General features: G+C 37.7%; 1 protein-coding gene across 1 annotated transcript in view; it reads left to right on the top strand.

Annotated features, from left to right (window-relative positions):
• CEP192 (centrosomal protein 192) overlaps positions 1–26,442 on the top strand; it is a gene marked incomplete at its 5' end in the record, with an annotated part of 76,244 nt that overhangs the window by 6,901 nt on the left and 42,901 nt on the right. Inside the window, 16 exons of the mRNA XM_082499212.1 lie at positions 1,216–1,348; positions 2,633–2,787; positions 4,026–4,163; positions 4,419–4,758; positions 5,091–5,231; positions 7,142–7,206; positions 7,286–7,477; positions 8,423–8,546; positions 10,529–10,659; positions 13,244–14,285; positions 14,396–14,522; positions 15,906–16,077; positions 19,049–19,946; positions 21,941–22,089; positions 23,920–24,150; positions 24,804–24,929. Of these exons, the coding sequence (XP_082355338.1) occupies positions 1,216–1,348; positions 2,633–2,787; positions 4,026–4,163; positions 4,419–4,758; positions 5,091–5,231; positions 7,142–7,206; positions 7,286–7,477; positions 8,423–8,546; positions 10,529–10,659; positions 13,244–14,285; positions 14,396–14,522; positions 15,906–16,077; positions 19,049–19,946; positions 21,941–22,089; positions 23,920–24,150; positions 24,804–24,929 (4,164 nt within the window). The remainder of the gene's footprint in view (positions 1–1,215; positions 1,349–2,632; positions 2,788–4,025; positions 4,164–4,418; positions 4,759–5,090; positions 5,232–7,141; positions 7,207–7,285; positions 7,478–8,422; positions 8,547–10,528; positions 10,660–13,243; positions 14,286–14,395; positions 14,523–15,905; positions 16,078–19,048; positions 19,947–21,940; positions 22,090–23,919; positions 24,151–24,803; positions 24,930–26,442) is intronic.

Genomic DNA, 26,442 nt, shown 5'->3' with positions numbered 1-26,442 from the left:
TTTTATCCCAATTGTAGTTTAGCTCAGTGAAAAGCCTTTTGAGGAACTTTTTGGAATGCTTTTGGATTAGACAATAGCAACCTGATTTGACTTGCCCTTGTACTTTTTAATTACTTTGAGGAATGTTAGTGCAGCTGACTTCAGTGTCCTCAACATTAAAATCTGCACCATTTGCAAGAACACGATCTTCCTGCTGGCTCTGGGTGGTGTGTTTTTTTTTTATTTTTTGGTTGTTTTTTTGTGTGTGTCTATCCCAGAGCTAGCAAGCAGCTGCAGGTTTTGAGAGGTATGGCTATGCTTCAGCTGTTTTTGTCTACTGTGTTAGAGAAGCTGACGATTATGGGCACAGAGATACAAGGCAGACAGGAACGGGAAATCTCATGGCCTGTATAGAAAATATGTCTCAAGCTGAAGCCAGATGCTGTTCAATATGTGCTCCTTAATGTGTTAACTGGTATTTACTAAAATGATTTAGTTTTCTAAAATAATTTGATTTTTCTAGGGGCCACAGTGGTCAGTGAGTTGCAGTTGAATGCTCATAGGCTGTCATCTGAAAACCATAATTCAAGTCCCTTTCAAATTTTTTAATTTCTGAACCTTGACTTTTTTCCCGTCAAAGATATGTTTATCACAAAGAATGTGAAACTAAATCCAAAACAGACGTTACATCATGCTGTTTTCAAAAATGATTCAGGTATATAAAAGATATAATATTTACAGTTAGCTAGATTGAGCTGAAATACTACTTTATGAGTAATTGAGTATGCTTATTTGAAGAAATTATCAACAAAGGGTAGATCTGGGTGTATGATTTCTGAAGAAGCAGTTTTAGCAGCATAGGAAACTTGAGAGTTGTCTGTGTACTTTTGAGTTGGAATTGCAGCTTAATGAAGGGGGGCAATTTTTTTTTTCAAGTGTGAACTCTAATGCAATGGCTCAGTATTTTATTTTTGAGGTTTTTAAAATTTGGTATCATTCAAATGCTCTTTCCCTCTTTTCCCTTTATGATCCCTGTGTTTCCTGCGCGTATCCATTCTGGAAGCTAGCAGGCAAAGTCCATTGGAACTAGAATGTTTGCTAGGATAAGTAGGGAAAAAAAAGGGGGGGGGGGCGCAGCATTGGAGTATTGTTAACCTCATTAATTGTTTGTTATTAACTGAATTTATACAACAGCTAGTAACTCTAGAAATGTTTCTGTATGGATGCTTTTCACAGGTTGGTCCATCTGAACCTACTGAAAAGCTGGTAGAAGGTGAAATCTCAAGCGATCATCTTAGCAATAGCCTTTCAAGTTTTTTGGAAAATGAGAAACTCTCATCTCTTGCAAGCTCAGAAGAAGATTTAACTGGTAAGTGTGTTTATAACTCTGGGTAGCTGAGTCTAGAATTCTGACGCGGTCTTACTGCATACTTGAGAAGAAAGGTATTGTTTTACTGAATTATTTAATATAGGATTACACTTGATCAAAATCTAATATTGGGAATATTAAAACTGTTCATTGGGAAACTGGCCAATTTAAAATTGTAATAGGAGTAGGTGGCTATGGAATTTGTCAGAGAAAATCACAGTTGGAAGTTTAATCTAAAAAATGAAACAACAGTCCTCAGTCACTGTGAATCAAAAATACAGGTAGAAATATGGGCATTCATTTAATAAAGTGGTAACCCTAGCTACAGTTTCAGTTTAGATTAATAGAGAAACTTTTATGGTGAATGTGTACAAGCAGTTAGAATTAACTTTTACTTCAGTTTCTGTTCTCTTTAGATGTCGCACATGCACAGTGGCACCCAAGTCGGAAGTGTAGTTTATGTGCAGGGATAAAAGTGAGAGCTTGAGTTCTGTTTAAGTAAACAAGAGTTTTGAAATTTCTGTGCCCTTCAGTGGCTGCTGCTGAAGTACAAACATGCTCTCCTTTATTAATGCAGTTGACTAAGCACATAACGTGAAGGATGACAGGGTATGTCCTCAGATGCACCAAGAACAAGGAAGGCAGAGTGATAAATAGATTTACTGCTGTCTTGAGATCAAGCACCCCTGCCCCTGTAGGGCTACTGGGTTTCTCCCTATTGTATTTACAGATGTCGTGACTGTCTTTTGAGGTCTTTCTTGTTGCATAACTTCACTTGTGCATTAAGCATATAAAAATGAAGTTAATAGAAAAATTGTCTTGGAAAACTTCTTCCTTGGCAAATAGGAATAGTACTGTTCTTAGTAATAGCACTGAACATTTTTTGCCATTGAAGTATAGAACTATGCTTCAGTCACTTTCTGTGAAGTTTGAAAAATGTTACATATATTTTACTTTTAACTTATGAGTATGTATACGTTTTGCTAGTTGGAAAGTAGTTGTGTGTAGATCATGTGAAGGAAGGTGGGTCACTTGATAGCCTGGGAGTTAACATGCTAGCTTAGTCATCTTGTCTTACTCTGTGACTAATGATACACAGCAAAACAATTACATGTTTTTGTGACACAGTGATTTTAAGGGAAAAAGCAAGATAATTCTGCTCTCACTGTGAGAGTGTATTGTGAAACTCAATGTATTAAAAATTATGGAGTAGCTTTGATAGTGTGTCAGGTGACATAAAATGTCCTTGAAATATGAATACGATATTTTCTTCTGTTTCAATAGATGATGATATTGATGATGAAGAGTTCTTTGATAACCAACTAGAAGCCTATTTTGAGCAGCTGATACAACCAGAAATAGCAAGAGGAGACACTGACATACAGAAACTCTCAGAATGCTGTACAGCGCTGAAGCTTTCTGAAAATGGCTTATTTCAAGTAGGTTTAAAGTTCAAAGCTCAACACCCCAGTGGCCCTTAAACATGGTAGCATCATTGAGGGTTGTCTGCCAGGGTGAACTAGGTTTTACTTCTTTCCTGAAAAACCGAAATACTGTCCAACAGGTAGCCTGTACAGAAGAGGATTCTTTTTATATGTAAAGGTAGCAAATACATCTCTAAACTAGAAACAAAGCCATTTGACTTTGGAATTTTCTTTTAAGACATTGATTAAACTTGTTGAAAAGACATTTAATTCACTACTGACAGAAGATTCTGTTTTATTTTTTGTTTCTGTAACTATTAAGGTAACATGCTGGCACTTATTTTCTATTATACAACCAGTTTATAAAATTTATTTAATCACTGCTTTGTTATCTTGGTTAGCAATCTCCAAAGTTTTATTAAGTGTATAGTATCACAGAGACTTGTTTTTGCAGCAGAGTAAATAAGTCTCTTCAGTAAGTGGTCAATGTGTGAAAGGTAGGTGTAGAGCAGGAACTGGCGGGCTTGTGGTTTATCTTTGAGCAACAGTTAGCCCCATTACAAAGAGTATTGTTTGTACCTTTCCATTTTCTTGGCTTTGCAGCGATGGATGCGATTCTGGCAGTTGCATGCTTGACCAGAATGGGAATGTGTGATTGATTTAAATGGTTAAATGAACTGTAGCTTCTGAAATTTCAGAAATTTCCCAACCGACACCAGAGTTTCCAAGCTGTGGAAAGTGACGTTAACCCTGTATATGTAGTCTGCATAGGCTGCCAGTTGCTAATCCGCAGCTGTACATGAAAAAAGGAATAGGTGGTGGTTTGAAGAGTGAGAATAACAGTTCTGCTCTCTGACCTTAGGTCTTCTCTACTTGTGTAAGATGTTCCTGCTTCACTGCCATTGTAGATAGGCAGTGGGGTAGGTACAACAGGTTCTGAGCTGGATTTGGAGTCCTCATCTGGCAGTGGGTCAACCAGAAGGGGAAGAGGGTAGCATGGTGCCCTTGTTAAAGGGAAAAAAAAGATGTAGTAGGAATAAGAAGAGATCCTCCATCTTCTTGCTGTGTGTGCCCTTGGAGGCAGATACATGGATTGGCATAGCCGGGAACGATTGTCCTTGGTGATGGTGCTAGAAGCTAGAGATGCCTGGCAGTGGCATGTGAGCGATTTGTAAAAACAACTGTAATATTATTTTTTTTTTCTTTGGTATATCTATTCTAGTGTTACTTAAATCTTATTTTTTTTTAAAAAGGAAAACGTTCAGGTTCCTGACGCTTACCAGGCTGTGACAGTAGACTCTGGAAACGCTAGTGATGAAGATTCACAAAATCAAGGGATAACTGAATGTCCTGTGCAAAAAGAAATGCTGCCCAGAGCAGTACGGCAGCAGGTATGAAATTGTCATTTAAATTTCTGTTTATCATATAGAGTAAGACTATAGTAGAAGATAGCAGTGTGTTTGAAAGTTTGTTAGAGGTTGAACTAGCAACCCAAACTTTCTTTACAAAAAAGTGGTAACACCACTTTGCTTTTAGATATATTTTTCAAACACATTTAACTTGGACTGTTTTGTACCTAGAACTGTTAGCACAAACAGTTAACAACTATGCTTCTGACACTTCTCAAGTTATTATTGTTTTCTAAGAATTCCATGACTACTGGAGATGTGCTAGATTCCTGCACTGCTGCTGGGTTGCAATTAGATTCAGTGTATCTTCAGTGCATGGACAGCCATAAAGTTGATGTCTCGGACGTCCTTCCAAAGCAAGAAATACAGTCCTCTGAGTGTCAGGCTGCTGCTTCTGATGCAGAAGTACTACACACAGCAAGAGGATCGTTGGGGCACTACACCACGCCTAAAGTTGTTCTTAGTGCAAATGCACCTCAGACAGATGCAACTGAATGTGAAGTCTGTCTTGCTGATACTTACCTGTCTCCAACTGCAGACAGCTGTGAGAACATAAGTTTAGCTACAACAGACAAAGGTAGGTTGCCTTAGATATAACACATCTATACTATTGTGACCAGACTCCATTGTATGGAAAAAGAAATAAAATTGTGAGCTATGTGTTCTTTAGTTGTGCGAGTTGGTAATAAAAAACAATGTAGCATGATTAATTTTTTACTTGATTTTATTTTAAAAAATACTGACTGTTGTATATTGCACTTAACTGTTGTTTATTTGATGATGAAACTAGTTTAAGCTTGCATTTGCAGCATTTTGAGCTATGTTGTTTTTGAACTCCTTAATCTAAAGAGACTTTGCCGTATTTCTTTTAATTTTAATCAACAGTGTAGCATTTCATATATCTTTCAGGTGATTTACCACACAGCGTTGTCTATCAAAATGAAGAGGGCAAATGGGTAACTGATCTTGCGTATTATACTTCGTTTGATGAAGAACAAGATTTAAATCTGTTTGAAGATGATAAAATAAATGAGGAGTTTGTTACTGGATGTATGTAATCTTTTTCCTTTTTAGTTAGCTTTTGTTACCTGTAATAGTGTTAAGTAAACTTCCTATTTTTTTTTTCCCACTTGAACAAATCAGTATTTGGTGTTGCAAAACCTCCAGGCTTTAGATACTACAAATAATTTGGAAGGTGATGTTGATAGTAGCCTACAATGATATTATCATTAGTTTTAGTTGATAGCTTCTTTCCATGTTTCCTACTCTTCCCATGAAGAGTCTTTTGTTTTAAAAAGCATTCTAATATGTGTTGCTGATACCTATTGTATGAGCAAAACTCCTGTAGCTCTCATCTGGATGGACTAATGTATTCTACTGAAGTCTATGGTCCATTCAAGGTTCTTCTTTCAAAGAGAATACTGTATATGTTGCTGCCTTGTTTTGAATGAGTGATCAAACAGGGCTGATTAGTTGAAATAATGTTTTTCACTGCTGTAGTGGTTCTCAGATGGAGCAAACAAATATGATCCAATGTGGTAGAAACTTCCTTATCTATGATGTCAGTAAAGCAGAGCTCCTCCATTATTTGTCAAATGCCAGTTTATTTCTGATACTTTATTTCCTGCATCTCAGGCTCGGGGTTTTGGGTGATTAGCATATTTGACTGTTGTAAATTGTTCCAAGGCTGTTTAGCTTTTTCCCACCTGATGGGTTTTCAAAAGCAATCCTGCTTTTGAGCTGATTTGCTTACTTATTTGCATGGTAGAAGATGTGGTAGAAAAATGCAATGTGGTTAGCATTTTTCTGGCTGCTAGTTTGCCTGTCTGTCTGCAGTGCTCAAGTGTGATGCTTGAGAGCTCTGCTGAGAGATTTTATTGGTAGGGACAGAAAGGAAATGTTACATATGATGCTTCTGAGTCTCTGTCAGCAAACTGTGCACATGGTGTATTCTTGTATAGAATAGTGCAAGATTGCTCACTTGACAGTTCGATGCTTCAGGAAGTCTTCAGAGAGCTGTATGGCTTATACAGAGGATTAAGAAAGAACTGAACTTAAGAGTTCAACTGGATATAGTAATGTGTCATGGATAGTGCTAGGTTACTTTTACGAAATGCAGTTGGATTGCTCAATAAAGATGCATTCCAACATTGTTTCTGTCCTCAGAGTATGTATTGCAACTTCCCATAAGTAATTTTATGGACGACAGCTGTAGTCACTTTACAAGTTTGTGGCTGTTCTTGACTTATTCCTCCACTTGCCCTGTGCCCTCCATGACTAGGGATGCTGTGTGTAAAAGGCCACATATTTTATAAGTTTGGATGGGCTTAATGGTACATTAACATTGAAATAAGGTGGTAGAGCAATCTCTCTTGATCAACAGTTTTTCACATAATTTTGGTGAAGAGACTTTGTGTTCATTGCCCTGTAAATGGTAACTGGAAATAATACAAGCATTTGAATTTAAAAGTATTGATTCATTTGGCCTGCTAATTTGCACAGGTATTTAATGCACTGGTACAAACCAGTCTTTCTCTTTCACTACAGATCATAGGTACCACATTGATGAAACTTTCAAAACCGAATGTAGTAAAAATTTGTTTGGAAGTAACCATATGGTGGTCAATTCTAGCTAGTATGTTTAGCATATCCTATGAAAAGTTATAGTTTGATTTGTGGTTAGGGCTGTAAGAGACTAAAACCACTAAGTTTGTTAACTGAATGCTGCTTTTACCTTGATTCCTAAAGATCCAGGGAGTACTCATTTAAAACAAACTTCGTATGAACTGTTGTCACCTCAGCGGGATGGAGTAGCTCCTAGTGTGTCCTAAACTGTCTCAGATGTAGAATTAAATATTGCAATATTTGTCCCTCAAAATTTAGTTTAAAGATGCAAAATAGTAATGACAGTGCTTAATAACTCATGCCTTATTTTAATAAATGTTCCCTTTGGATTTAAGCTGAAGCAGCAGCTATGATTGCACAAGACCAGGAAGAATTTGAAAAAGCACGCAAACTTGTGCAGGTAACTAATTATCTCAATGTAAACAGAATAGTTCTCTAATTTATTTCCAAGTTACAACTTCTGAAATGTCTGTCTGCAGGTGGAAAAAGTAGACATTCTAAATGCATCTGAGTTAGCAGATACTTCATGGAGATCTGCCAATAGCTGCATTCTGCCGAGAACATCTGATCTTGATAAAGATGCCAGTTATTTACGTTTGTCTTTGGGGGAGTTCTTTGGGCAGAGATCTGAAGCTCTTGGTTGTCTTGGTGGAGGCAGTGATGTGAAACGGGTATGTATCTTAATGTTAATATTAAGACACAAGGAAAGGACAAGAACAAAAAAGCTAGCACTACTTTTTTTTATATTGTAAATAATTCTTTCTGAAAACTACTTTTCTAAGTTCCCTTGTGAAGGAAGTTCTCTGTGTGACAGGTCTGGATTGGCTTTTGTTTCCCACTTGGAATTTCTGGTGTGAAGGCTGGCCGGTGTTATCAGTGAATCTTGGTCTTCACCTTTTGGTCAGGAACTAATTATGTATAAGATTAGAGAGAGAAAAGTACACCATAATGAGTGTACATTGGAGCTCCAAGCAAAAGATCTACATAGTAGTTGAATGAAATGCTGCTCAAACAGGGGTGTTTGAACAGTGAGGGTCTTTGAATGGCTATTGAGAGTTGATGTGCTATCTAGGCAAATGTGCAACTTCAGTAAAAATGTAGTCATCTAGACCCTAACTTATCAACATACTTCTGTATGCTTCTTGCATCTGTCTGATACCTGTCTCTTTTATCTGCTCTTCGTAGGCAGTATCTCATCTGTGTTGCAGACAAAAAAAAAAAAAGTGGGGTAGTGTATGCAATGCGAGGGAGAAATCAAATATGCTTGTGTAATTCAGTCGTGTCCTGGTGAATTGGTAGAGTTGACATGTTCTGTCCTGGTGCAGTCAGAGGCTGAGTGACAGAGCATGCCTCCAGGCAGAGATCATAAGAGCATATGTACTTTCTTTTGTCTAACTAGTATAAATAAGTTGTTAGTTTATTTTATGTATATTTTGGAAGGGTATGTATTTGCATTCGGCATTTGCAATGCTAGGAGGCATAGGTTATTTCTTAAAGCCAAACACTAGCTGGGGAGCCACTGTGGCTGAAAGTGCTTTGCAAGCCCACTGAATCTATTCATTGATGATTAAATTTACTCATGTTGTATTCTAAGGTAATTTAATTTTTTTTTATAGCCATCTTTTGGTTACTATATTACATCTCCGAAGAAAAGGCAACCTGTTGCTTTGCTAAGGCAATCTGATTCACCAGGAGGTCACACCGGCCAAGAGATTTCGCAGTTGTCTGAGGTGTTTCCAGGTAATTATAGAACAGAAGGGTCAGCTCTAGACAGTGGTTATAAGAGTAGTTAAGAACTACTTATATATAGCTATTAAAGAGTATTAAGAATAATCCATGATAGAAAGACTCTCGTTTTCATTCACCAAATATCTTTGTTGCTGTGAGTACCTTCCCCACCCCTCCTTCTCCCAGAAAACACAGAACCTAAACACTTACAAGAGAGAACATTCTAATACCAAGTACTGCCCTATACTGTCTTGGATATTTCAGCATTTCCAGATGCTGGATAACTACTAGGATGCCTTGTAATAATTAAAGTCTGTTCAGAGTTTTCATGTTGAAAATTTTCATGTTGAAAAAGCTATATAAATGGGTTGCTAAATACAAGCAAGCAAAACCCCCAGAAAATTGGTCTATTTTCTCATATAGGTATGGAAGATGTAGGGAAAGAAGGAAAACAATTTGGGTTATAGCTGAGCTGACAGTGTGCGCATAAAACATAGTCTACATTTTTTTCCTGCCATCTTTAAAAGAAATAATTACACTGCCATGATATCTGCTTAAGTGAAAGTAATAATTTAGGAAGTTCCTCCAAAATTTTGTATGTAAAGATCGCAACACGCATTTTGGTGCATATATATGCCTGTCAACTTAAGGGATGTTTAGGAAAGGATGAGTATATTTTAAAGCATCTATACTGCTCTTGATAGAACTGTGGACACATCAGTCTTTGTGAACCTGCTTGTACAGCATGGAGCCTGCTTCCTTGAAACAGCTTTACAGCTGAAATTTTCCTCATGCTGGGACCTTGCAAATATTTTTAAAGGGTCTCTAATGTTTTGTTTTTTTTTTTTTTTTTTTAATCTGGTGTTAGTGTGCTTAAATTCACTCTACAGTAGTCTGTTTCTTTTTTGTCAAAAAATAGCAGGAGTTCATTGAGTTAATGACCTCTGGTCAATTTATAGTTATAATTGTTTCTTTGAATAATAGAAAAATACCTTAATGTTCTCTACAGTTCTTTTGATATGGATGTTGCTATAAATGCTAGAGAAAGTAGGTATTTGGGTCACTTTGTGGCCAAGATAATAGTTTAACGCCATCTGATTTTTCTGGCAATACTGTACTGACAATAATAATCTTTATCAGCATTACCAGTATACAATTCCTGCTTAAGGAGCAGCAGTTGGAGAGGAAGCTGAGAGGTCAGCAACCTAAGGAAGGTGTTACTTGAAATACAAAGTATATCCAAATCATAAATATCTACTGTAAGAACAGAAGTAAAAAGGGGGGGGGGGACGACCCAAAGGAAAATAACCTCACCCCACCCACCCCCCAAAAAAACCCCAACCCAAACCAAAAATGTTTGGTGCTTCAGACTTTTTTTTAATCACAATTAGAACACCTTTAAAAGTCAGGTTTGGTGTTCTAGGGAGTCCAGATGTTTTCTTTCAAGCAGGAGCTCATTTGTTGAAATGGTAGACTCTAGATCTCATAGGAACAATACCTCCTAGTTTGGGTTTGATCCCCTAATCAAGGCTATTCATGATGTTGATGGTTTCAGAAACATACCTCTCCCTCCTTCAAAATCGTCACTTCACTGCTATCTACCTCAAACTTTGTCTCCAGCATAAGAAAATTGGCTTTACTCATATTTAACTCTTCTGGTTTTCTACTGGGGCTTGGTCTATGTTCATACTATCTTGCAAACACCATTTTAAGAAAATGTGTGTTTAGCTTATGCTAATATGATAAGCTACTTGAAAATAAAATTTGAAGAGTATGAGCATGGTATTCGTAATGCCAGCTAATTTTGTGACCTGAATGTAAACTTTGAGTACTGTACAGGAAACAATTGATGCTTGCAGTATTTGGGTTTGTGCCATGATAACAGCTTTTTTTCTATTAAAGAGCATTAAGGGATCATGTGTATCACAAGAATGCAGGTGTTTAGGCAATTTACTTACTGTAAATTAATTCCCTGTCTTTTTCTTTGTTCTGAGATGATTTAGAAGCACAAAAAAAAGAACGTGCAAACTCTACCAGCTGTGAAGATGCATGGCATAGGATGGATACTGCAGCTGGAATACATGAAGGCATTAATACAGAAGCTGCTACCAACAGTAAAGCAAAGGTATTTCTCTTGTATTTTTCTATTAAGTGCAACTATGAACTTGAACAAAATTCAAATAACTCAATTTATTATTGTTTTTTTGATATGACCAAATTTTGACCTTCGTATCGGCTCACTGCTTTTTATATTGATAATTTGAATCATAGCAAGTGCCACTGTTTGTTAGGATCATTTCATTAGAATGCCAGGATCCTGTAGCGAGTCAGGTGTTACTATCACCACCTCACTTTCCTTTTTCTCCCTACTGCACTTTTGGAGTTGCTTGGTCTGTCAGGCCATAGTTTTCCAGATACCTAGTCTATTGATGTTCTGCGATCAAGTTTCTGAATTTCAGCTATGTCTTTCCCTTCTATTTTTTTTTTTTTTTTTTACTGAAACAACTGGTCTTTAGCATGTGAATAAAGTCTTTTACTTGATAAAATTCAAAAATATCAATGTGGTGTAAGTCTAAAAGGTGTATTTTCAATTTGGTAATCCTAGACACCTCCCTTCTCTGCCTTAACATGTCATGTTCTGTTTGTTATCAGACAGAACACATACAGATCCATTCAGTTACAGAAACAGCCCTTCTCCTGCATGGTCACTGAGAGGAATCAGTAGCTAGCAAGTTTGACTTGGTTTAGCTGATCAAATAATGAAAGCTGCAGATTTAAATGCAGAAGGACTGGTTGGATCGCTCGTCTGTGTACTGCCCTAATTCCATTTCTTTCTAATTTATCCTTATCTCTATTGCTCTAGATACAAAATGAGTAATTTGGGGTCTTGATAATGTATATCCAGATTCTAATCTACCCCACCCTCAATTTGTACAACTTTAGGTTACCCTCAGTCTGATATGGATGCTAAATATGTTTTCAAACACAGGCATGTCACAGAATGGTTGAAGTCAGAAGGCATTCCTGGAGATCATCTAGTCCATCCCTTCTCTCTCAAAGCCAGGTGAAATAGAGCAGGTTGATTGAAGTCCAGTCATGATTTGAATATCTCCAAGGAATGGAGACTCGACTCTCTCTCAACCTGTTCCAGCATTTGATCATGTTGACATAAAAAATCTTTTTCTTATGTTTAAATGGAATTTCCTGTATTTGATATTGTGCCCATTGCCTCCTTCTTCCTGGATGCCTCAGAGAAGAATCTGGGTCCATCTTTACTCCTCCCCACTCCCCTCTTCTCCCCATCAGGTATTGAGACACATTGATAAGATTTCCTCCTGAACCTTGTCTTTTTGAGGCTAAACAATTCCAGAACTCCCCTCAAGTGACAGATGCTCCAAGCTCTTACTCAGCTTTGTGGCCCTTCACTAGACTCTCTCCAGTATGTCCACATCTCTCTTGTGTTGGGGAGTCCATAACTGGACACAGCACTCCAGATGAAATTGCACCAGTGCTGAGTAGAGGAGAAGAATCACCTCCCTATTCCTGCTGGCAACTCTTTTCTTACTGCAGACCAGGATGCTGTTGGCCGCCTTTGCCGCAAGGGCATGTTGCTGGTTCATGGTCAACTTCATGTCCATCAGGACCCTCAAGTCCTTTTCTGCCAAGCTGCTTTCCAGCTGGTCGATCCCCAGCCTGTACAAGTGCCTGGGGTTATTCCTCCCCAGGGACTGATCTTGGCATTTTCCTTCGAACTTAAAGAGATTCTTCTCAGCCTGTTTTTTCTGGCCTGGTGAGGGCCCTCTGAATGACAGCCCACTCTCCTGGTGTATCAACTGCACCTCCCAATTTTGTATGGTGATCGAACTTGCTGAGGGTGCACTCTGCCCCATCATCCATGTCGTTAATGAAGATGTTGAATGGTACTGGCCTCCATCTTGATCCCTGGGGTACTCCGCTAGTGAGTGGCTGACCTCCTGCTGGACTTTGTGCTGCTGATGACAACCCTTTGAGTCTGGCAGGTCAGCCAGTTTTGAGTCCAGTCATGGTCTACTTACCTGCTCCACACTTCGTTGGTCTCTTTATGAGGATGTTGTGAAGAGATGCATGCATATCTACAGGACAGATGCTTTCTTTTCTCCCTGAATGTTTGTGTATCTGAGAAGTGGGTAGAGATTGTATTCTGGACGTGACTGACTACTTATTCCATGCCCTTTGCTAAAATAGTCAATGTGAAAAATAAAGAAGAAATCAGACTTGAGTGGTGGAGAAAACTGTAAATAGCTTTGTTTTCCCCTTGTAGAGAGGCAGATGATCTAAACTTAATTGGGAAGATACTGTATATTTGGTCATGGTTGCTTCTTTTCTGCTGTTTATTCCTGATGGGATTTTACTCCCAGGTCTTCCAACTGAATTAAAACATTGTACGATTTTAAAGGTTTTACAGGAACTAAGTCAATCTTTATTTAATCTTTTGAAAAAAACTTTGTGGAGTAGACTTAAAATCAGTACCATGAGTTATGTCTATTGCAGTATTTTTTCTTGACAGGCGATTAAAAATGTGACAACTAGAAATGTAAATATATTACCATATACCAAAATGTAAAATAATTAAAAAACCAAACCAAAACAATAACCACCAAAACACAAAACCCAAAACACTAAACAAAAATTTCTTAGTTTGGTGCTTAACTAATTTTTGTTTGTTGTAGGATGGAATTCATAAAGACAAGTTTGAAGACGGCTTATCTAATCATTCTGACTCTGTCCTGAGTATTAGCACAATTGCCTCTGCTATTGCTAATGCTTCCTCCAGTGCTGATCCTTCCCAGCTAGCTGCTATGATGATGGCACTCTCTAAGAAAAGTAAAAGAACATGTTTCCTTCCTGGAATTGTTAAAGAGACGGAACTCTCAGCTAATCAGGTGTTTTCTGGCAATGTGGAAAATAGTGCATTTGATATGGAAAAATACCTCAAAAAAACAGATGAGATTGGACACGAAAGTGAGTATGAGAGTATTGTGAAACCTGAAGTGTCTGTCCAGAACCTTATGCTTGATACCTTTTTACTGGGTAAAGATAAAAATGAGGATACTCTTGCAGAAGACTTGATAAATGATCATAGCAAGCAGCAAGAAATAGAGAAGCGATTTTTGGATTATTTTAATGAAAAAAATGATATTCAGAATTTCTCTAGTCTGTCTGGTGTTCCCAACCATGAAGATGTAACTGCAAATAGTGTTGAGTATTCAGAAAAGTTGTCAAATTTGGTAAATAGTAAACATTTACAGTCAGTGAATGCTGATCTTAGATCAGACGTGCTTGATACCCAAACCTCACCTACTGGAAATGGAGCACAGACATGTGGAATTCCTCTAGCAGCAAAAACGGAAGTGGCACAGAGAAGTCCGCATGCTTACCAAACCACCGATCTCACTAGCAGATGTTGTATCAGGGAAGACACAGAAACAGTAAATCAAGCAATAAATGCTGTTCCTGAACCATGTAACGATTTGGTGGAGAGAAGTACAGGAAACACTCTATCACTCAGCAACTTAAAACCTGGCAAGCAATCTAGTAAATATGTCTTAGTAAGTCCTACACAAGCAAAGTCTACGCAGAAATTGAACAATGATGGAAAGGAGCAAAATGCAAAAGTAGAGAAGAGAAACAGAGATGCCGGTACTGCTTGCAGTGGGAATGCGAAACATGTAACTTTTGAGAAGCCCTCCCCAACTTCCCAGAATAGTACTGGTAAGTAAACCTATATAAATGTAACCAGTTGTTGAAAAAGTTTTTCTTGACAGTAGACTCATTCCCTGTGCTTAAATAAATACCGTTATTAAATTCTGTTTATTTACCAGAGCATAAACCCATTCTACCTGAATGCGACTTGCAGCCTCTGGAGGATGAGCAGTGTAGCTTCAGACCTTCAACTTCACCGCTAATCCATTCTTCTCCTAGTGACACTTCTGGAACAGCATTTTCAGGGTAAATTTCTTGGGGCTGGTTAGAAGATACTTACTATTTCATGAGGATTTTTGAGGGGTCAAGTTTTAGTTTAATGTTGTCCTTTATCTCAGTTTATAGAAGATCTTTATTATGCTAAGACTACTTTCTGTTTGCTTTTATTATCTGTATGGGGAAGCAGTCTTAGGCAATTGTTAACCTTTTATTTTCCTAACTGACCTGATGGAACAGAAGTGCTGGATAGGAACGCTGCTGTTTCTGCTCAGGATTATCCAGTAATGCAAGAAGATAAAATATTCAGCCTGTTAGCTAGTCATATACCTCAGATACCTAAAACTTTTTGTTGATGGAGCTATAAAATCCCATATTTATTAACTGTTGTTCTAGTGTAATTCATCTATTACAAATAAAGCTGTTTGATTGGGGGTTATAATGTTAATTACAGGATAACAAAGCTTGACATTGTATAGACCAATGATGATGTGCGTTTTTTAAACTTGTATTTCACTCAGTTTGGTTCTCTGATTCATGCTACTGCTTGTTGTGAGAGAGGGTGGGTAGAAATATTTGTATTGCTTTTAATCACTTCACATTTTGAAACTGCATATTGTGCCTAAGATTTAAGGCTTTTTTAGCAACTGAAAGGCAATGTTTTTTAATGAGCTCCCATAACAATAACTGTTATATAAAGTATAAGATTGCAACTAAGTTGATTGTGTACTCTTAAACATATAAACAAGGCCAGTAGCCAGTGCAATGTGTATGCTCATAAAAAGAAGAGGCAACTGATTTCTTTGCCTTAACTTTTAAGGTCACTGTTTGATACTTAACTACAGTTAGCGTGTCGTACATGATATTAGAATTACAGGCTGTCTGGCATTTCTCAGAAGTTAGAACGTGCAGAAGTATATGTATTTTTGCATGTTAAATAGATTGGTATTTCCAATTAAAATGTCAGTGACTTTAATTGTTTTCACGTTATCTCTTCTTGTTTGACAAAGTGGTGAGAGATCCTGTGTTTTCAGGTGTGTGAAATGAAGAGAATCTCAGCAGTGAATAGAAAATTCTTCCATCTAGTCAGATAAAAGTATATTGATTCACCTTTTTTCTTTTAATAAGTTGTTGTGTTGTTTCTGCGACCTTAGCATTTGAGTTCAGTTGTAGAACTCTGATGCTTTGCCTTATGGATGTATATCCAATGAAAATAAGTTTTATGTACATCAAAGGCAGAACTTGTAAAGGTTAATAGAGAGCTGATTTCTTATTTCTACTGACTGTACTAAACAGAATGGCGATGTAAGTTGACTTCTAGAGTAGTGTAGCTGATGCGTAGCATTGATTTTTCTTGGGGGCAGTGTTATAAATATATTCTAATACTGACAAGCTTTGAAATCTGTTTTTCAGGTCTGAAACTGACTTTACTTGCACATCTCATTATCAGGAATCTTCTTGCAAAGAGAGTGTTCTACCTCAGACAGTTTACTCAAGTCCTAGCATGAGCAGATTAACATACATCTCTGCATCTGACAGTACCCTTAAGAACACAGCTGTAATGCATAATTCGGAGACATACTGGGTAAGATAATCTGGAACTGTAAATATGTATTAATTCCATTTCTTTAAAACAAACAAAACACCTCCCCTTCACCTCCAAACCAAACCCTTAAATGGTCAAAATAATTTTAGATTAGAAAAACTGTAAGGGTTTCAGAACAGTTTAGGACATGCTGTGTGCTTAGGGAAAAGGTATTCTGCTTCTCCCCGGCTCCTGAGTTTCAGAACTTTAAATTCTGAAAGAGATTGCATTAAATGCACGAGCTCTAATGAATATAAACACAGTAAAACAGCCAAAGAACTGCTAACTTTCAAAAAAAGTTTGAGTTGGTGTATTTTTCCCCTTTTATTTTTCCCTCAATTTATGAAGTCATTCTGTTCTTGGAATGCAGTATTGTAGAATCTGTATCTGCTTTCATCACCCCTGAGGCTCCCTTTCTGCTCAGCTTCAGCTGTTAAGAGATTATTTTTTTTTTCCTGGAGAAATGTTTATAAATATGTATTTTAGCATTAACTTCTTTTTTCAGGACTGCAGCTATTATTTTCTATCTTGTGACAGTCATTCTGACTGTTTTTACTGCTTTAGCAAAGAGTGTACTCTGGGAGTGAAATTTTTGTTCAGACTTGCAATCTTATGCTGATTAAGATAATTGGCATTCTTTTATCTAAATCTATGGGTCCCTTGGAATCTGGAATCTTTCCATTATGCCTTCCCCTTTCTAAAGTGTGTGGAAATATGGATTGAACTTTAAAAAGCAAATAAACAAAAGCTGAAAAGCCTCTCTGACTGCATCCGTACCTGAGTAAATCTGAGTGGTTACATTTATTTTGTAATGTCTTTCAGTTGTGGATTCCTCTAACACAGGAAATAGAAATGCCCTCTATTGTACTTTTTTTTTTTTTTTTTCATTTGCAGTGAGAGAGGCTTTTCAGGACTGGTGGCTCGTGAAAGTTTAGTGAAGCCTTCTCTTCCTCCTGTAGGAACACCAGCAGCAATGTTCCTTCATGCTGAAAGAAAGCATCAGGAAGAAGGAAGTGTGTGTTCTGGCCTATAGCCCATTTTGTTCTAGGGTCTAGGTGCTCAGGTTACACAGGAGATATCTGTTCTTTTCCATCTTGATGTTTCCGGTGGGAATCACAATCCTGACGGAAGGAACACAACGCCAAATTTAAATGGGTATTTGCTTACAGTCAGTGCTGGCATAGCAAGAGCTCTTGGGTCTGTTTCATGTTAGAAATGCATATGGCTGTAGATTCCTGTCATCTCAGGCAAACAGGTGGCTCTCGATGCTTTGATAAAAGTGGCTGCATACTACTTTGCCCCTCTGTCTTGAAGAGATGTTGCTGTTTGAGTAGTCTTTGTTCCCTGGGGTGCTTTTGCAAGGAGATCCTCAAGTACTTTGGCAAAGTTTTACATTTGTATTTGAGTATGTTTATAAGTCCCACGTATAACGCTGCAGTGTTAATTTATTCCTTTGGGTTAATAATCTTTTACGCTGAGAGAGACCGACTGAGAGACCTTCATCTCATTGGTACTTGTTAAGAGCTACTTTCATGTCCCTTGCCTGAAGCTTCTTACAGATGACAAGAATGTTTGTATTGGTGTTATCTTCAGATCTGAATACTTTCTGTAGCCTGATCTGTTTAACCAGTGGTGCCCTTTCCCTGTAACGCTAGGGTCAGGTTGTCAGAGGTGAGCCTTCGCACCTCAGGCGGCCGCCCTGAATGCCCTTTTTAAAGCATTGTAACTTGCAGCTTACTTTTTTACAATAATGCGAAAAACTACTTTATTGTTTTTCCCTTCTTTCACATGCCTTGCCCTGCCTCCCAAGTCCTGTTTACTTAAGCTGAACAATTGCTTTATACTGTAGATACTCTTCATCCTTTTGAGTCTTGTTCCTGTGTCAGAGTTCTCTAGGTACACCTGTCCTGAGATGACGTCTGATTGCTTTGATACCACACTGTCTAGTTTTGGGTTTGAAACTTTTAAAAATTATTTTGAAACTCCATTTTTGAAAATGGAATCTGTGATCTGGATGTACTTCACAAGAAAAAATTAACATTTTAGCACATCTAACGAACACTTTCATTTTTTCAGATGGGTAGAGGAAATACCTGGAATTCCATCCACTGTATTGTTAAGACTGCGAAGTGTGATGCCAGTTATGGGAGGGTGGTTCTCTCATGGATGATCCTCATACATTCATTAGTGCCAATGCTATTGTTAGTAGCTATGAATAGTGCGTGAGAGAGTGTAATTGCTTCTGCTCTTGGCAGTCAATCCAATAGGAGATTCCTTGAAAGACATTTGTATGTATGCTGGTTTGTGGTTTGTACTTCTTTTCTCTTGCTTTGATATCTAAGTACAAAAATCCCAAGACTCTGAGGATAAGGTGCATTAATTCCTTCTACACCATGCATACCAGCAGATAAATGCCCAGCCAGTCTCTAAGCAACAGCTACTTTGGAAAAACTCCCCCCCCAGTTTTATTTGCGGAGGATGGTATTACATGGTATGGATTCTGTCTTTGGTCAGCTGAGGTCATCTGTCCTGACTATATCCCCTTCCCACTTCTTGCCAACCCCCAGCCTATGATCTGGAGTGGCAGAGTGAGAAATGGAGAAGGCCTTGACACAGTGTGCTCAGCCATAGCTAAAACAAAACACTGGTGTATTATCAACATTGTTTTGGTTACAGATCTAAAAATACAGTGCTATAGTGGCTACTATGAAGAAAATGAACTCCATCCCAGCCAGACCCAGTACACCTAGCTAGAATATGACTTTAGACAGCAAACAGGATGAAGTTGCATGTTGGTTTTTTTTTTTTTTCCTAAGGTGAGGACCACAGATGTTACAAAAGCAAAACTTCGGGCAAGACTTAAACTTGATTATTTATGTTGAATGGCAGTACTGTTAAGGTCTGTCTTGTTTTCTGTATCCTATTTCCTTCTCTAAAATTTGTAATACTGCATATTGTATTTGTTTGCTAGAGGGAAAATGCTAGTGAACTGAGTACAACAATAATTCGAGCCAGCCCAACTCCTTCACAGGAACATACAAATGAAAATCTAGAAGACAACTCATGTCAAAGACATAGAAAAGAAGCACTGCTTAGTGTTGACCAGACAAAAGAAGATGAACTCGCAGGTCTTAAAAGAAAACTTGATGATGTACTGGGTCAAGAACTGTCCAAAGAAGGCTTTCTGAAGAATGAAAAGCAGCTTTCATCTATTCCTTCAAATGTAGCAGCAAATCATAAAGAGCTAGACCATGTTAAATCAACTTTACCAAGTAAATTCTGCATCTTTCAGCCACTTTCTGTTAATGTTGACACACAAGAGGTGCATCAGGATCAAACAAGCAAAGCACAGAGACAAGGATTACCATCTTTGAATGCATTACCCATATATCCTGGATTAAGCACTTATATGCCATTTAATCAAAACTCATCTGGTGAACAATATGTTCCTATTTCAAGCTTTAAATCCCACGTCACTACCTCTGAGAGCCAAGCAATTTCTTCTTCTGTTCCCACATTGCTTACAGGACGTTCTCTTGCAACAACTCCGTTTGCACAACAGCATCTGGGAAATATACCATCTACTGGAAATACAGTTTTGTCTCAGTTTCATGGTTGCAGCTCTGCAGGTTTTGGTCTTCCAGCAGGGCTTCCTTGTTCCGCTATCCCAGCGGGACATGTTGAGAATCCACTTATGGTAGGAATTCCTTTAGGTCCGAATATTGGTCCTGGCTCTTTGGGTGCAGCTCCACTTTGTAATCCACACTCTACTTCCTGGAACAAGAATATCTTAAATATAAAACCATGTACGGGACAACCTCTTGGAGCTGTTGGAAATGAGTGGGAGTTGACAAAGTCACCTGGTATTGGTAAGTGTGTTTTTTAGTGTGTTTTAAATACAGCTGTGAGCAAGAATAGTGATAATGAGGATGCTAATGTAACAGTAAATAAAATTAAGGTGACTACTAAGTGTAACCACAATTATTCTTTACACAAGCTTTGTTATTTAAAAAAAAGGTATTACTAATTTTCCTTATTTAATGATGTTCTCTGAATTCAATGTCTGTTCTCGTAGTCCCCCTAATGGTCTTAAAAGAAATTTTCTGTGATCTAGAAGAATTTCAGCATTCTTCAGCATTTGGTGGCTTTGTGTTTGTTTAAAGGATCTAGAACTGTCTTTCATAGGAGGAAGAGAAATCCTATCTGTAGTTCATGCTAGGCAAGACAAGGCATGCTCTGGAAATTGTATTTTATGTTGGACATAGTTGTATTTTATGTGGACAAGTAGGTGACATTTGTCTCCAGCCTAACTTGATATTAGCTGTCAGTTAAGCCAAAAAAATCCTAGGAGAAGAGTGGAAGGCTTAAGCTGTTTTCTTGTTATGAAAGGGAAAGACAAGCTGCTGTGTTCCTTCTGTACTTCCTGCTGTTTCTCTGTGTCTTGACTTAGCTCTAAACCCAAGCAATGCAACTTAGCGTTTCATTTTAAAGATAACTTTTAACCTATGGTCTCTTTAGTTGTTTTTTGCCATACTTTTTTATCTGGCTAATTCTTTCAGACAAAAGCTAGTGGGGTCGAAGGTTTGAATTTGTGACAGTTTATATTTTTTTTTCTGTTTATCGATTGTTCTGAATCACTGATCTTGTTAGTACATTTTGAAATAATAAAATGTGAGCTATCCTACTCTTTGCCTGTTTCTAATATACACAATTTCTAAATTTTTATACATGTGTTTGAACTCCGAATATCTATGTAGTCTAAACGTGATTTTTGGCAAACTTGAGTTTTTTAACTTAATTTCCAGTGATGCTAGTCTTAGTTTATGTTTTCACCTTTGTACTTCTGCTAAATTTTCTATTTTGGAGGGGAATAAGAGTGTGTGGCTTTGAAATAGAGCTTGTTACTCAAGCAACTAAAACTACTTCAGGTACTTACATGTGTGTCTGACAGTCAAATTTTTAATTTGACATGAGTACCGATTAGTGGGTTTTTGGATGTAATGAATATTGATCCTCAGCATGCCAGAGAACTCTTACCCCCTTTTGAGTTCAGGGAATCGTGGAATTTTCAGAGTTGGAAGGGACCTCTAGAGATCATCTAGTCCAACTGCCCTGCTAAAGCAGGATTGCCTAGAGCACGTTACTCAGGACTGCATCCAGGTGGATCTTGAAAATCTCCAGAGAAGGGGACTCCACAACCTCCCTGGGCAGCCTGTTCCAGTGTTCCAGACTTGTCATTATAATGTTGCAATTCCTCTGGAAGAATTATTTTTAAATATTTTAAAAGTAAGGACTTCCTAGAAGCAAAATATTGGAAGCAGGATTTCTTTTTGATTTGGTGGTAACTTTTTGACTGTACTTCTACAGCAAAAATCTATTTTAGGAGTACTCAGTATTTTCTGTAGCAAAAAATGGCTGAACACCTTTTTTGGTAACAGTTACACTCTGGTAAAAAAAATATTTTGCTTTTGGTCAGTGTAAATGTTCTAAAAGTGTTGAATACTGATATTCACACTTTCCGAGTTGGGCTAATAATGATTAAATTGTGGACACTGAGTATTTTAATAAGGTGTGCATATATATACTTCATGGGTTAGTGTCTGCATGGGATGTGCTGTTTCAATAAGTATTCTTGTTCGTGATAGTAGAACTCCAAGTAAGATGCAAATTAGAAACAATTGATTGAAATTCTGAATATCAGGCTTGTGGAAAAAACCTTCTTATGAAAACTGTAGGAGTCAAACATTTCCTTGCTGTAATGAAGCATTTGTCAAATGACTTTGTAAACTAGACATGGTGGCAGCATGAGTGCTGATTTGCTTCCGGGTACTTGGAACTAACAGGAGTATATTTTCTTTCAAAGGACATGTAAAAGTACCAGAAGAATTGAAATTCCCTAATGCCTGTTGCGTGGGAATTGCATCACAGGCAGTTCTTAGCATTTTTAATCCAACTGAAAGGTGGTTGCAGGTCAGCGTTGGAATACTCAGTGTTTCAGTTAATGGGGAAAAGGTAAGAGATCTTTTTGTTTTAATAAAGCTATAGGAATAATGCTGTACTCTTACCAGCTGTCATACGTAAAATTACAGCCCTCTATAGAGATTTGTAGTTTTTTTCCATTTTATAGTTAATACAAAAGCAGTGCTACCCTTTCAGCCAGGCCACTTGACTTATTCCAACAAGCAGGCATAGAGAGGTAAATGCCACATGATGGGATTGCCTTGTAGACTTGTTTTGCATGTGTAAAGTGCTGTTTAAATTTACTGCTTATTCATTCCCGCCTTTCTATGCAAGAAAAATCAACCATAGAAAAGAAAGCATCCACGCTGAGGACTGCTACTGCTAATGCATTTTGTGCAGTTTGCTCCCTTTTTTTTGAAATTAGGAGATCTTGTGTGACAGAATGAGAAATATTTGGTGCAGGCTTCAAGCTCGATGGGTTGTTCTGTGGGTTCCATGTAGCTTGTAGGCCATAGATTGGGCATCTTGCACTGTAATTTTGTTAAATTCTATCTACTTCTGTCATAATAGCAATAGTTCCAGAGTTAAAAGATCTCAAGAGTGAGTTAGATTGAAGGTCCATCAGTAAAATTTAATTTCCTTTACTGATGAATACTCTTAGAGAAGAATACAGCAACAGAACAAGCATAATGTACTCTGAGCTTCTGGCAGTTGGATGCTTGGGAACTTTTGAGCTAGATGTTATTTCTCTTACTAGTTTTTGGTGGACGGCTCTTTGTCTAGTTAATCCTTTGAATTGTGTACTGTTGTACACAGTTCGGTTGAGTTGTGGATTCTATGCACTACTGCTTTTTTTCCTTTTTTTTACCTGGTTTCTGCTGATTTTGTTTGGTCCTTATTACTGAGAAATGATGGACAGTAATTCACTTTATATATTGCTGCTTATAAGTCTTACCAAATCCTTATTCTATTGGTCCTTAGGTATATTTTTTCAGCAGATATAGCATGTATCTTTCCAGGAGTATGACTTCTGGTTTTGTGCTCATTTTCTCTGAATATTTCCTCTTTAAAAATCGCCAAACCACAGTTCTGTGTTTTTGTAGATATCTACGTATGTATATGAGAGTTAAGATTTCTTACATATTTTTCTAGTCACTCAGTATTATGGGGCTCTTATGCAGCTCTTCAAACCTGAGATTCTGTTGTACCAGGAGGAGATTTTTTTCATGAAATTACTTTACAGTTGACAGGCCCGTTTACAGTTGTTTCAATGAATAAATATATACATTTAATTTGTTTGCTGCATAATATATTTAAAAAACATTTTTTTTTCAGTCGAGTTAACTCTGAGATACACTGAGTATGACTTGCAGTCTGTCTCTCTTGCTTGAAGATTATCTATGAGTATGTTCACAACAAACTTCAAGGCATCTGCACTAGGATTTACTGGTGACCTCCAACCACTGACCTTTCCATTAATCTTCCACCATACCTCTTCCTCCCGTCTTTGATGGCAGAAAGCACCAAATGGAATTGCCTTTATGTATTTTGCTGCTGTTCTTTCTCAAAAATCAGGGTTTTACTGATGAATTCACTTTCAAATATAGTAAATACTATAATCCTAGTGTTGATCTTTCACTAGATGCTGGAAAGAAACCACAGAAACCTTCAGGCTGACTTATCTAGCTCCTTAAAAGAAAACGCCTACAGTTGATTGAGATGGAAGTGGGACATGAATATGAAGATATAATAATTAATATTGAGCAAAAACATATACAGAATGTCTGTGTTGAGCAATGGTGCCAGATAAATGTGGTGTTTTGAAAGAAGCTGTCCTCTGGCAAAAGGCCTGTTGAAAATGATGGATACTTTGTTTTGCAGATGGATCCTGTGAAATACCAATGTCTGGTGTTCAAGAACAAAACCATTGTAGGACCCTATTCTACCAACGATCTGAAAATACTTTTCTTACCTTGTCATTCGGGGATCTTTCAGTGTATTCTCAATGTTTCATCTTGGCCAGTTTCTGCAGATGCTGAGACAATTGTTCAGGCAGAAGCTTTGGCAAGTAGGGTAGTTCTGACAGCAGTTGCTGAAAATCCTAATTTAGAAGTAAGTAGCTGCTTATTGTGGGTTTTGTGGTTGGTTTGGGGTGTTTTTGTTAGAATTTTAGGAATAGTTTAATGACACTAGAAAAGAACGGGAGTGCAAGGTTGTTCCTCAAAGGAACCCGGGATAGCTTGTTTGGAATGGGGAGGGAGTACGGTAGAATGTTTGAGAAGCTTATATATCTAAGATGTTTTAGTTGTGGAAAAACATCTAGCTGGAAATGAAGAATTATTATGCAGCTGTCTGAAAAGAATAAATTAAAATATATTGCTTTTTCATTATTAAAAGAATGGATGAGATCTTAAACATCTAATGCTTTCTAAGTATCCGCTATGTTGGATACCATTGGGCATTAAAATGTAACAAAAAGCATTTATTTCCAGTTGTAAGGATTTCTTTATTTTTTACATCAAGTAGGCTTTGTCTTGGTTTCTTACTACTTTCATCTTATTTATGGTTGTAGAGAATATTTTCTTACCAAGGAAACATGTTTATTAGGCTATTCCTACCCCTGGTAGGGGGTGTATTTTGTATGTGGGAATAGCATTAAAGGGCTGGAATAGGTGAATAACATCCTTACTTTCCTGATGCTTTTATATGGTAGTGTGTTTTGGAGGTTTTCTTTCCTTCTAAGTTCTGCTTTGCCTTAAAACCAGGTGGAAACAGGAAAAAAAGATTATCTGGATTTCGGTGACTTGACTTCTGGCAGTTGGAAGGCTCTTCCACTAAAACTTATCAACAAAACCCATGCTTTTGTCCCAATTAGGCTTATTATTAATGCCGTAAGTACAGTAAACTTCCTGTATGTGAAAGTTAACTTCTTATGATACTGAATTTTAATACCAAAGTGCTTCATGTTGTATGTCACTAAGACATATACCCTGGAAACTAGATGTAAGATTTCAAAGAAATCTTTGGTTAGTCAGGAAATAATATTTTTTGGGAGGGTGGTAATCTGATTCAGCTTTAATGGTACCAACAAAAGTGCTTCTCGGATAGGTTTGGGGTTTTATCTAGTGGTTTGGGTTTTTGGTGTTGGTTTTGTTTTTTGTTTTGTTTTTTTAGTTTTTTTTTCCTTTTTTTTTTTTTTTTTTTTTTTTACAGCCCAGACATGGACTGCTGCCTGTGTTGCCTGATTTGAGAGCGCAGGGCAGCAGATAGCAAAAAGGTTATGTTGCCTAATCCTTCCCTCTGAGAAGGTGGAGACATATTCCACTGTTCATGTGGAATGGTGGACTGTTCAAACAAGCAGCCAAACTTGCTTTATAGCAAGTTTAACATACTTTTTCTTCCTCTGTGTTATGATTTGAAGAAACCACAACAATTATTCTATCACCTGATGATCCCTCTCCATCTGGGAAGGGCAACTGGGGAAAAAACATGGCAACCTGAGGGTTGAAATATAAACAGATTTAATAAAAAAATACTAAATAATTAACGTTAATAATACTAAAGAACCAATATTGATCCCGACACCAATATAAAATATACGAGGATTATACTTGGCCAATTCTATCAGTAGGAAGCCGTGCACTCCCAGCAGTGGACAGCAAATGTGGGATGCTGCCAGCGCTATGGCTTCAGGAGGAAGGGAAGGCCTCGTGGGTCCGGCACCAGGGCAAGAAGTTCTCGGGATCGCAGCCATCATAGAAGAGGAGAAACTCCTCAGCGAAGTTTCTAATTTATATTGAATGTGACATTCATGGTACGAAATAATCCTGTTGGCCAGCTTGGGTCAAGTGCCCGGGTCTCACTCCTCCTCATCCCTGCACCTGGCAAGCTCGAAAACACTGAGACCTTGAAACCCACATACCATAGCTGGCTAGAAAGTAAATATTTTCACAAATTCAGACACTAGAGTCTTCTAAAAATGCAATTTTCCCTAGCGTTAGAAGATAGTAAAACTGTTGAAAGACAAATTAATCCTTTGTTGCTCAAACCAGGACACTCTGCAAGAGCAGAACTCTTCACTCTATGCGCTTTGTCTCCCACTAGACAATAATAGCCTGTGTTATAGTCTACAATATGCTTGTCTGCGTGTCTGTGGCAATGCAGATTTCAGATTTTTGGCGAGGCTGGCTGCTGTTTTGTGCTGTGGGAAGAGCTGGTCTTGTTTTCTTATGTGGAGGGACGAGAAAGGACTGGCCTTATATTAAGATTGATCAGGTCATCCTGGTGACTAGTGAGGTTTGATCTTGAACAGCCAAACTTCTTGAAGGCTTAAACTAACCAGTTCCAGCTTGTCTCCTTTTCCTGCAGAAGGGTTTCTGGCTATTTTTAGAGGGTTTGCTGAAC

This window comes from Vanellus vanellus, assembly GCF_965231255.1.
Source record: "Vanellus vanellus genome assembly, chromosome: 2".
Classification (NCBI taxonomy): Eukaryota; Metazoa; Chordata; class Aves; order Charadriiformes; family Charadriidae; genus Vanellus; species Vanellus vanellus.
This window is presented reverse-complemented; position numbering and strand designations above follow the sequence as displayed.